This window comes from Chiloscyllium punctatum, chromosome 39, assembly GCF_047496795.1.
Source record: "Chiloscyllium punctatum isolate Juve2018m chromosome 39, sChiPun1.3, whole genome shotgun sequence".
In the NCBI taxonomy this organism is placed as follows: domain Eukaryota; kingdom Metazoa; phylum Chordata; class Chondrichthyes; order Orectolobiformes; family Hemiscylliidae; genus Chiloscyllium; species Chiloscyllium punctatum.
In genome coordinates, this window is record NC_092777.1 from 48,260,970 (window position 1) to 48,273,317 (window position 12,348).

A 12,348-nucleotide genomic window follows, 5' to 3' on the forward strand; every position below is an offset into this window, starting at 1 on the left:
GACATGAAGTCTTCTCTTTGGTGTTGGGTGGACTTGAAAGATTCTGTGCCATTGTGTCGCAAAAGGTGCTGAGAACAACATTCATCCTTAAGCAAATGGATTATCTGGTCCTTTAACTCATTGCTTTGTACCAATTAGCTGCTGCACCTTATTGCAGAAGTGAGTATACCCTGTGAAAGTACCTAATTGGCTGTGAAGATTTGAAGCCTTTGGAATGTTTGACGACATGATGGGCGCATGTAAATGTGAATTATTTCTTTCAAATTTATGGTAAAAAATATAATAATGATGTCAGTGTTAGAAATACAGTTCATTTTAAGGGTCAACCAGAATGGCCCTTGATTTGACTGAGAGCAAGTGATGCTGAATGGATTTTGTCTTGAAGAGCTATGTTATTCCCTTGAAGCATTTAGCGACAGTTGGGTGCCCCCGGGGACTGGAATGCCTTACTTATTCCTCCAACTCCATCTGTACATAGTCCTTCCCTGTCTTCCTACTTTCCTTTATTCTTCGTAGTGTTTTATTGCCGCTGGTGGACAGTGCTTTGAATCCGTTTAATTATTTGGTTAATTGATTAATTTGGTGATCAATTTTCAAAGTAAAAAGACAGAAAATAAAAGAAGTGTTATTCCCCCACAGGAAGTTGGCTTCTGGACAGGAAGAGGCTACAGAAGGGAAAAGGTGAACATTGATATTTGTGCTAAATTTTATTTACAATTGAAGAGTTTTAAATGTCTGCATTTTTTCTGCCTTTTTCAGCATATGAGTATTGGTCTGTGAAGCACATGATCTTGCTATTCACATGCACAATGTATGTACAAAGAAGATATCACATCAAGAACTTCAGGCTGTGCAAATACTCATACCCACATCTCCAAGAACTCTGACTTCAAATAGTTTATATGACATAGAGGTTGTGACGTAGGAAGCCATCAAGATTTAATTCAGAAATTTCTACTTGAGCAATAAAAATAGGAGTAACTATAGATAAATCAGCAGAAGTCTGTTGACATACCCAGTAACCCTAGGATCTCTTCATTTCATTTATTGACCCAACACAGCATTTGACTCTAAATCATGTAGCTCTGGGATTGTGGGCCAGGGATTTGAATGGTCAAGGAACTTCATCACTATCCTCTGCAATTGCTTGAGTGGGACATCTGAAACGTACACCTTCAAAATCTGGAAAGCATTCAAGCAAGAATATGCGACAGTCCCCATATTTTTTACAATCTAACTGACGGTGGTGATTCACCTCATCAAGGATCAACTGCCCTCTTGTATCTGGAGACAAAAAGCTCGGATACTGCCTGACCTGCTGTGCTTTTCCAGCACCACACTCTCGACTCTGATCTCCAGCATCTGCAGTCCTCACTTTCTCCTATCAGATTGACAAGCCACTCTTCTTCATTTGAAAAACACAAAATATGGCCAAATCAAATGTATTTATCATTCCAAAAATAGTCATCACATCTGTCAAAAGCGGGACTCCGGTATAAATCCAGTATTTTCCATGCCTTGACAGCTACCTCTTTTAAAGGATCTTACACCAGATTAACTGCATCAGCTCAGCCTTCTGAAAACTCTAACATCAAGCGTTTGATAATAAATGCTTGCATGTATACAAAAGGCCTGGTATACAGAATGGTTGACTTCACTACATTCCAGTTCTGAAGTGGAACATGGACTATGTATCATTGACATGTTAGAGTGCTGGAGAAATTTGATCAGCAATCCTTCTGCTGCATTCTTTGGATTCAATGAGAGCACCATCACGAAAACACTGGTGTCCTCCTGAAGATGTTTCACAAGCATTCAAGCAAAACAACAAACTCAATCTGCATGAACCGGACACTGTGACCGAGTGACTGGAAACAGACTTCCTGTCAGGTCAGACTTTGTTAACGAGCAAAAGGCTACTGTTGCAAAGCAGGACAAAGAACAGATCTCAAAGACACTCTGAAGCTCTCCTTGAAGCATGGTCGTGACTGGGAGGCACTTGTGATAGCCATTCAGAATGATAGCATCTTGTTCGACATTCTTTCAGCTGCCATGTCTGAATGATAAGACAGAGCAGTAGCAGAGAAGAAGTAATAAGGAAGAAAGTCCTGCATTCTGAATCTCACCTCATTTTAAGATATTGTACGATATATGCCAAAAATATGTTGGTTGAGAATCAGATATTCAGACATGTGAAGATAACTGGGAGAAAATCAGGACCCAGAGTAGACAATTGAGGGTTGGCCAATAATAATGGGTGGCTATTTCCTAGCAAGAAATTAAAATTGTTTACCACAAGAAGTTTTGATTCTAAGTTTGTTATATATCAGACAATCAAATGCCTGTCATTTAAGGTTTCAATTCTTCCAGTGAACAAACACAGCAAAGTGTTTATTTTACAGTATAAATTAGAAGTAAATATTTTATCACTGGCTGTACCTTCTCATAGAGTATCTAAATTTGAAGCAAAGACAAATCACAAAACTTACAGCCAACAGATTAGTTTGCATCTGAATCAGCATATTCTGAGATTTGGAACCTTTGTCTGTTCAGATACTTTGCTTTTCGAGTACAGAATGTACTTAGTCTCTCAATGGACTTTTGTTTATAAGTGTCACAGTTTGCCATCCCAACGCCTGAAGGATTTAAAGGCAAGATGCTGTAGTAAAACACATTCTAATCTTATTGCGAGGCCTCAACCAGGTACGAGACCCCAGTTTGCAAATGTGAAGAGGTTAAATATATATCTTTCAAGAAAACACCTCAGATTCCAGTGGGGAAGCCTGTACCAAAATATTCATTCTTCCAAACATAGAATGAATATGTCTGCCAAATCCATACTGTGTCTTGAATTTCTTGTCTGTGAATCCTTCTGTAAGATCCTTCTTGAAATCAACCACTTTTGATCACTTTGTTACTATACGTTCGAAGTATCTAATTCTGTGGATTGACAACTGTTTCTTTTGCTTGATTGTAACTCTGTAAGATTATGCTTTGAAACACTTTTTCTCTGGTAGTGATGGACTATAATGCATATTTACGCTTTGTGTCTTATATCAAGTGTTTTCCCACAATGTGAAAATGTCAAGTATGTCGAAATGTTTTAAATTCATCATTATAATATGGCAACACATTGAGTCAAATGAGTAGTTTAAATAATAACCTTTACGTTCTGTGGTTTCCTTTCAGCTTGCTGTTTGCAGCTTTTTATACAGGTTTACGAGTATCATGCAACAGTTGCCTCTTCATTTAAGGAAGTTGTGTGGTATTTCAGTTTCCTGTCACGTGATGAATTAGGCTCTGACATGGATAAAACTGGCCTCATTTATTTCGAGCAAAGGCTGAAATGTAACGTTGCTATTGAAATGAGGATTCTGTCTGGTATCCCCATAATCTAATGGGAGTCATTGCAAAATATGGATCAAGTGACTGTCTATTCAGCAGATATAGATTCAGGTGAGACTGGCATTTATAACATTGAACTGATATCTAAACAAAAGTGCAAGTTGGAAGGGTGATGTTTTTGGGCCTCAACGGGGTGTGTTCAAAATGTATGATTGATTCTCATTTGTCCTGCACATAATTGATGGCGTCTTTGTGTACCTTCATTTTTATTTTCAAAATTACAAAATATAAACACAATGTTCTTAGATTTAACTTTTTTTAATCAAGCTGTGCAACTTTGTTTTATTGCATTAAATGCTGCAGATATTTATTTATGTGAAATACAGTCACCATTAGCTCAATGAAGGAAATTATTTTCAACACCCTTGATTGATTGAATTTTGGAGATAGGAGTCATCACTTGGCCGCATGTTTTCCTCTTACATTCCAGGAATGTTATTTTTTTCTGCCCTTTTATCGTTAACTGCAGTTTTTTCTATAACTGTAGTTTGTTTCCCCACGGAGACAATGTATGAGTGACTGCTTCCTGGATATCTGCTAATTCTGTGCTAAGCCCCTTTCGTTATCTGTCCTATGGCCTGACATGCTTTAGTGTGATTCTGTTTTCGCTGTTTTCTTGCCTTCACTTCCTCATTGTGCTGAACTTCATATTTTTTTTGGTTAAATACAGTTGCATCAAGTTTTTTGGAGGGATTATCACTGTGAAGAGAAAAGAAATCTCTTACCATATGTTACCAAACATGCCTCATTAACTACCTACCCCACTCCAGAGTATTTCTCATGTTGAATTCTATCCCCATTTTACCATGCACCATTCCCAGATCAACTCACCATTTGGCAGATGACCAGCATTGCAGGTGTCTGTGCCATCTTTGAGATGCCACTCAGCACCATACAAGAGTCAGTAATATGGTGTTGCCCACATCACCAGCAGTGTAATGGCACAGTAGGCATAAAGCCATGCTGACTATTGCTCGTAGGCGTCATTAGATTAGATTAGATTAGATTACTTACAGCGTGGAAACAGGCCCTTTGGCCCAACAAGTCCACACCGCCCCGCCGAAGCGTAACCCACCCATACCCCTACATCTACATCTACCCCTTACCTAACACTACGGGCAATTTAGCATGGCCAATTCACCTGACCATTACAGACACTCCTGCACACATGTAGCTCTGGTTTTGCAGTTTAACCACCAGGCCAAACTCTTTACCTGTCCTTAGGGACATCCCATCTAAAGAACCTTTCTGAGTCATTGCTACTGCTCCCCCAAGTCCCAATGGTTACCCACTTTGTGCCATTGTTGATGAGACGAACATCATGTCAAGGTGCATATTGGGATGAGTCTAACCATGAGGTTTTATTGACATCCAGCAAAAGGGAACACAAAGGAAATGAATGCAGTTTGCAACCACAATGCTGACATTTCAATCTCGACAGTCCATGATGGTCTTTTACAACATGTACTGAATGTCAATCAAGGCCTGTCTGATTCATCGTGTATGATGCAATTGAGCTCTGTCATTCCTAAGTTTTCTCCAGCTTAATGTTTTCGTCCTTCTCTTTGGACAACTGCTCCCATTTGCACAGCTCTTCAGTGCCTGTCACATGACCTCATTGTCTGCTCCAATTGTGCAGAGCACAGCTGTCAGGATGGAGTGGCTACTCTGTCTGAGCTAGAGTGGGAAGCAACCCCACACACTCCCCGATCTCCTCCAAGCTCAATCTGACCTGCAGCAGCTCTATCGCCTGCTCCACCACAGCCCTGCTCACAGAATGTGCACTGACCTGGTGAAAGAGCAGTGGCAGCTGAGTGACCAACACATTCCATTTAAAGGAATGCCTGATGTAGTCTAACCCTCTTCCAATCCCAGGCCCACAACAACCATTTCACACTCCATTGCATTCATTAGAGTCAATCACCAAACCTATAAGAAATGTGATGCAGGGATGACCCTTTCTTCCACAGCACCATTGTAAGTTCTAAAAATAATTGGGCACTTTTGGCCACCATTCACCTCCTTTAAAGCTATTGGCCCTAACTCCTGCATCACTGAGATGATTAAAATTAGTTTAACTAGCACCAATAGAATGGTGTAATCTGTCTTTGTCCAACATTTAATGTCTTAGCAAATTCAATTCATAGGCATTGCAAAGGTACAAAGACATGTTTGCAAATGGAATGTAGCTGAAGAGAGCAAATGCATGCTTCATGTATTTTCCTCTTCAGTGTCCTAGTGTCCAACAAACATCAATCCCACGCTTGCATCCATCAAAGTGTCACTGACTCTGCTCACCCTGGGCATTGACCCAACCATCTTTTTGAGGGTATCACTGGCTAGGCCAGCATTTATTGCCCCATCTCTCATTGCATAGAGAGAAGTTAAGAGTCAACCACATTGCTGTGAGTCTGGAGTCACAATTTAGGCCGGACCAGGTAAGGATGGCAGATTTCTTTCCCTAAAGGACCTTAGTGAACCAAATGGGTTTTCCCAATAATTGGTAATGATTTCATGGTAATTATTAGACTCATAATTCCAGATTTTATTGAATTCAAATTCCACCATCTGCCATGGCAGGATGTGAACCTAGGTCCAAAAGCAATACCTGGGTCTCTGGATTAACTGTCCAGAGATAATACCACTTGGCCATCATCTTCTCTAGAGCCTGTAACCTCACAATACATAACAGTCCATTTCCACTCACTCCTCAGCAACCTCAGAGCCCCCGCTAACCCCACCCCCATCCCCACCCCAGTCTGGAGGCCCATCACATTGAATCATGCTATATTTTTTGCCCCAAAACCTAACATTATACACTTAATAATGATTCCCACCCTGCTCATCCGTGCCCCCCCCAGTGGAAGTCACTGGCAATAACCCCTACCTTCCCATAGATGACCATACCATTTAATGCTATTCTCCTTCCACCTTGAGTTTCCCCCATTATTGTCCATGTCTCTACCTCCAAAAATGTGTATGTTCCCCCCCTACACCCCCACACCTTGATTCTCCCACCCTTTTTAACAGTGAGTCTCCTCTTACATCCTCCTTGAAGATTGACAGACGAGCACCAGGGACTGTGTTCACCCCAGACTCTGACTGACTTTGAGAAGCAGCCCCTAAACATGACTGACCAGATCTTGACCACTGTTTTTGTGGCTCCCTGACTGATATGCAATAGCTCTAACTGCTGCTGACCCTGGAAGACTGCCCATTGCCCACTGCCTGGACTGTAGTCAGACACATAACCTGACTGTTAGTGTTGCACGCTGCAACTGAATCAAGGTGAAACTCCTGGACTGATTAACACTAGATTACAAGTTTCATAGCATTAATCTACTTTAGGGACTTTATTAATATATAATCTCCACAGATTTGAATTTGTGTAAGTGTGGTGCTTAATTATCCATTTTCTAACCTGTTAGATCCCAAAGAAATATAGGTGTTGTTGAAGGGAGATAGCAATAAAGGCAATTTATATGTTAACACAAGCCAAAATTAAGTTACTAACTACATTTGTTTTGTCTGGCATTCAAATGTCACAGAACAAAATTGCATTTATATAATGCTTTCTACAACTTCAGAGTGTTGCAAAATAGTTTTTGTGGCAGTATAATACCGGATATATGGTTTGTCCACAGCAAGGTCTCATAATCCCCCCCGGTACTATAATGACCAAGTAATTTGTTTTTGTGTATTGCTGGAGGCTCCCTAAGGATTCAACCCAAAGCTAATTCTGAACAAACAGCACAACTTCTTAAGTTTCCTTTAACGAGTTCAGTGAGTCAATTTTGCATGCTTAATAGGATCAGTTATGTGATTAAATATCTTGTTATCATGAATTAAAATGGAATAATGAATTTCTGATCTGAAGTCCAACTGCAGTGTAAGGCTTAGTCGCATTTGCTAAATTGTAGAAATAGATTATAGCATTAATCTAACAGATGTGCTATATACTGGTATAGTCTAATTATCACATTGGTTTTCACAGAGGTCTATAATGTTGAGTGGAATAATAGGTTACTGTTGGTGAACTACCACACTGGAATTATATTGTGGGTTTGAGGACACCACAAATTTCAAGGGGCATTTTAGACATCAGCTGTGAAATTTAATTACATGTTTAACTTATCTGCCAATTATCTGTCAAGGAATTATAGTGCTGAATAGTCTTAACCTTAGTTTGGACTTTAACTCAAGTGGCAGGTGCTTTGAGTGCACTTGCTGGCTCAGATAGTTTGATGTTGTGGGCAGTGTAATGAAGTTGGAGGAGAAAGTGAAGACTACAGATGCTGGAGATCAGAGCTGAAAATGTGTTGCTGGAAAAGCGCAGCAGGTCAGGCAGCATCTTAGGAACAGGAGAATCAACGTTTCGGGCATAAGCCTGAAGAAGGGCTTATGCCCGAAACGTCGATTCTCCTGTTCCTTGGATGCTGCCTGACCTGCTGCGCTTTTCCAGCAACACATTTTCAGTGTAATGAAGTTTACTTACATCATATCTTACATGGACACAGCATCATGAGGCAAGTGCACATTTGTTTTTAAACTGTGGTCTAGTGGATAATCAATTGTTCAGTGTTTAGATGACAGACATCTTTAAACAAATGATAAAACATTATTTTAACCCAATTGAGATTCTGGAGATAAAACTCCTTTCCCACAAATTCATTTCAGATTTGTCCCAGAACCAGGGTTTGACAAAATATTTGAGTTACTCCTTCAACCTTGAAATGGTCACAGTTACTTTAATTTATTGGTTTATGTTTCAGTTGCTCCTTTTACATGATATGAATGAATTTAACTAAAATCCTTAAAAAGATCTTGTATAGAGTTACTTCTCTGTTTAGTATGGATACTTGGACATGTTGTGATATGGAGTTTACATTTTAATACTATCCAAAATGCTATAAGTTTAGCATAGACTTAATGGAAAACAATTTGGAGCCTGACATTCAAACAAAAACAGCTAGTTTTGATTTTGTGAGAAGATAGTTTGTCTCAGCTATAGACTGTCCAATTTCCTTCTTCCAGGAACCTAAGCTTATTCATAGCTTTGCAGCCCATATCCTAACTAATACACACTAAATTTCATCCTTCTGCCTCCTGACCTGACAACATCTCATCCTTGTGTTCAAACCCTCCTGGGTCTAGTCTGTCCATAACCCCCATCACTTTCTCAAGGTCTCCTCAAATTCCTTTGGCCTCGAATGAATGGGTGTGCCTAAACCCTGAATTCTGAAGTCCCTTCCTGAGTGTCCCGACCCCTCTACTTCTCACTCTCCTTTAAATTGCTGCTTAAATCCTAGTTTTTGACCAAGCTTTGGGCCACATGTCCAATTGTTGCTCAGTGTTGAATTTTATCTGACAATGCTGCTGTGAGGTACCCTGCCTTGTTTATAAATGAAGTTTGTAAATGCAAAATGAGGTTGAACATATTCCAAAGGCTGACAGTTTTTGACATGGGTCTGTGAGTCACTTCCAACACACCACTAAATCCCAACATTTATGAATTGGGGGATGCCAATAATTAGACTGGTTAAAATGACAAAAAGAAAGTATCTGGATATTTACTGGTCAGAGAAATAGGTTTTTGCTCTTTTCAAACAGATCAGAACTCAATATCGTGTACTTCTCTGCAACCTGACCAAGAAACTAACATGTCCCAGGAAGTGCCAAGTTACCTGGCAGAGGGAGGAGGAAGAAGAAGAAAATGCACAACTTCCAAAAGTGAACAGCATTCTTCAGTTTGGTGCTCAGGAAATGAGATATCAAATTTGCTGTCTGTGTTTGAAGAGATGCAGCTATCTGAAAGTAGACGACCTCTGAGAGAGCTTCCTATTAGTTTGACAGAGAAAAGAAAAGTGAGGTCAGTTCTGCACCTTTGCAGTATTGCCTTGTATTTATGTTTTGGAAAATTGGTAAAATACAACCAGCTGTACTGTCCTGCCATTTTATATCAAAGTTGCTTCTAATCTGGATGCTATTTCAACAACATTCACCTACAGTAAGAAATAGCTGAAAAAAGCTTTACAAGTTCTCAGCTTATTCAAAAGATCCCAACCTACGTGCTGCAATGAAAACATCCCTGGGAGCTTGGATGCTATTGTTCCTACAGTGTTGCCTGCCTTATTAATCTCTGTTATTACCTATATCCAGTGCATTCCTTGTTTCTCTCCTGACGATTGCACTCCCTTTGATATGAATATACAAATTAGGTACAGAAATAGGATTGTTCCTGTTTCCCCAGTTTGGGATTACAGTTGCTGGAAGCTATTGACTAGAGGAGATCACACACTCATATGCTCAAAGTTTGTCATGGAAGCTTTGTCTCTGAAGTCCCAGGAACTACCATACCATTAGGATGTGGGTGTCGTTGGCGGGCCAGAATTCATTACCCTTTCTTAAATGTTCTTGAGAAGGTGATGGAAAGGCTTCTATTTGAACCACTTACATTCCTTGTGGTGCAAGTACACCCAAAGGGCTGTTGGTGAAGAAACTCTACATTTATGACCCAAACATTGCAAAGAAACAGCAATACAGTTACACCTCAGGATAGTTTGTGGCCTGGCATGGATGTTCCCATACACTACCTGCCTTGTCCTTCTCAGTGATAGAGGACACAGAGTGGCAAGGTGGCTCTATGGTTAGCACTGCTGCCTTACAGTGCTAGGGACCTGGGTTTCATTCCAGCCTTGGGCAACTGCCTGTCTGGAGTTTACATATTCTCCATGTGTCTGTATGGGTTTCCTTCCAGAATTCAAAGATGTGCAGGTTAGGTGAATTGGCCATAGTGTTCAGGGATGTGTAGGTTAGGTGCGTTAGTCAGGGGTAAATGTAGGGGAATGGGGCTAGATGGCTTACTCTTCAGAGGGTCGGTGTGGACTTCTTGAGCCAAATGGCCTCTTTCCACACTTTTGGGCTTCTGAGGATTGAAGGACACAGTGGAAAGAGGCTTTTGATGAGTTGCTGAAGAAGGGTCTCTGGACCCAAAACGTTAACTCTGTTTTCTCTCCACAGATGCTGCCTGACTTGCTGCGTTTCTGTTTTTATTTTTGTTTCTGATATCTAGCATCCGCCATTCTTTAAATTATTTTGCATCTTTTAGCTGTCGCTTGCACTGCGCCCTGCACTGGTTCCGGAGGGAGTGCATGTTTAACATTGTTAAAGAGGTGCCAATCAAGTATGTTGATTTGTGCTGAATGATGCTGAGCTGCTTGACTGCACTATTTGAGGAATAGTATAACAAAGATTATTCCCTCACATTCCCGACCTGTGCCTTGCAGATGGCAAATTTTGGGGACCCTGAAGGGGTGTGGGGATGCTCCCTGCCTCTGATCTTCTCTTGTAGCTACTGCGTGTCTATGGCTAACCCAGGAAGTGTATGCCAATGCTATGGGTAAGGGATTAACATGCACTCATGCACTCCACAGTGGGTTGTGTTGCTCATGAGATTGTTCCTTGTATTTCCCATGATTCAATCAATAATTGGTGACTAGGAACAGGAGTAGGCCATTCAGGCCCTTGAGCCTATTTCATCATTCAGTGAGATCATGGCTGTTCTGTGGCCTAACTCCATCTTCCGGCCTTTGGTCCATATCCCCGAATATGTTTGCTTAGCAAAATGTTATCTATTTCAGATTTCAAATTAACAACTGATCCAGCATCCACTGCCATTTGTGGAAGAGAATTCCAAACATCTCCCATCTTTCATGTGTAAAAGTGCTTCCTAACATCTCTCTTGAATAGTCTGACCCTGATTCTCAGACTATGCCCTCTAATTCTAAAATCCCCAACCAGTGGAAATAGTTTATCATTATCTAACTTGTCTTTTCCTGTTAACATTTTGAAAACTTTGATTAGATCACCACTAACCTTCTAAATTCTAGAGGAAATCAGTCTAATTTGTAGAACCTTTACTCATAACTTAACTCCTGACATCAGGTATCATTCTTGTAAACCAATGTTGTACTCCCTCCAACACCAATATAATCTTCCTAAGGTGTGGTGCCCAAATCTGCTCACTGTGCTGCAAGTGGGGTCTAAACAGGGTTTGTACAATTGCAACTATTCTGCAAGTATTGGAGGGGAATGGAGAGGAAAGTCAGCAGACTGCCATGGGGTTAAATAGGCCATAAGATGATAACCTCTGACAATGGGTCAGCCCGTTTACCATAATCGGTGACCTATTAGCTGAGCCAAACCGTGCAAGTTTCCGATGTCAGAGTACAGCCTGGATTACAAATGGGACCCTGAGAAGAAGATGTATGGAATCACAAGCCAATGCTCTTGGAGGTTGAAAGCCTCAACATTTACAACTTGTATCAATATTCTTTGCACAAAGTTAAATAAGGTGTGTCTGTGTCCATGTAGACAACCCATTTCAGACAAACAGTAATTTGTCTTGGGAAAGTTGCCCAGCGCCTTTGTTTGGAAACTTTTAAGCAACCAGGTAGGTCGAGTGCATGGAACAGTACAGCCAGGAGCAGGCCCTTTGGCCCACCATGTCTGTGCTAACCACTATGCCTATCTAAACAAATACCATCTCCCTGAACATGGTCCTTATCCCTCTTTTCCTTGCCTGTTTATATGTCTACTTAAATGCTTCTTAAACATTGCAATTGTAATTTATTCCTAATCTAATTCTTAGCATTAGTTATGAAGGGGAATGCTTTATATACTCACTTACTAATTGTAATTCAACAACCTTTGAAAATAACTACTTGATGAAATGGTGTGAAATGAAATGGGAAACCCAATGTCTGGATCCCGCAGGAAGATCTGTTGCTTGGAGGGATGTGGGCCAGGCGCTGGCCAGTGGGACTCGTTTAGTTTGAGATTATGTTTGACATGGACTGGTTTGACTGAAGAGTCTATTTCTGTGCTGTTAGACTCTATGATTCTGTAACTGTAAGATCATCTCAATCCTGTACTGGGTCCATG

General features: G+C 40.6%; 1 protein-coding gene across 2 annotated transcripts in view; it reads left to right on the top strand.

The window, feature by feature from the left end:
- The first annotated feature begins 3,310 nt into the window (after nucleotides 1–3,310).
- The window catches only part of LOC140464040 (transmembrane channel-like protein 7), a 40,077-nt gene continuing 31,039 nt past the window's right edge, over nucleotides 3,311–12,348 (top strand). For both annotated transcript variants that reach the window (XM_072558677.1, XM_072558678.1), the window contains exons 1-2: nucleotides 3,311–3,456; nucleotides 9,016–9,274. In XM_072558677.1, the coding sequence (XP_072414778.1) occupies nucleotides 3,417–3,456; nucleotides 9,016–9,274 (299 nt within the window). In that variant the 5' untranslated portion in view covers nucleotides 3,311–3,416. The remainder of the gene's footprint in view (nucleotides 3,457–9,015; nucleotides 9,275–12,348) is intronic.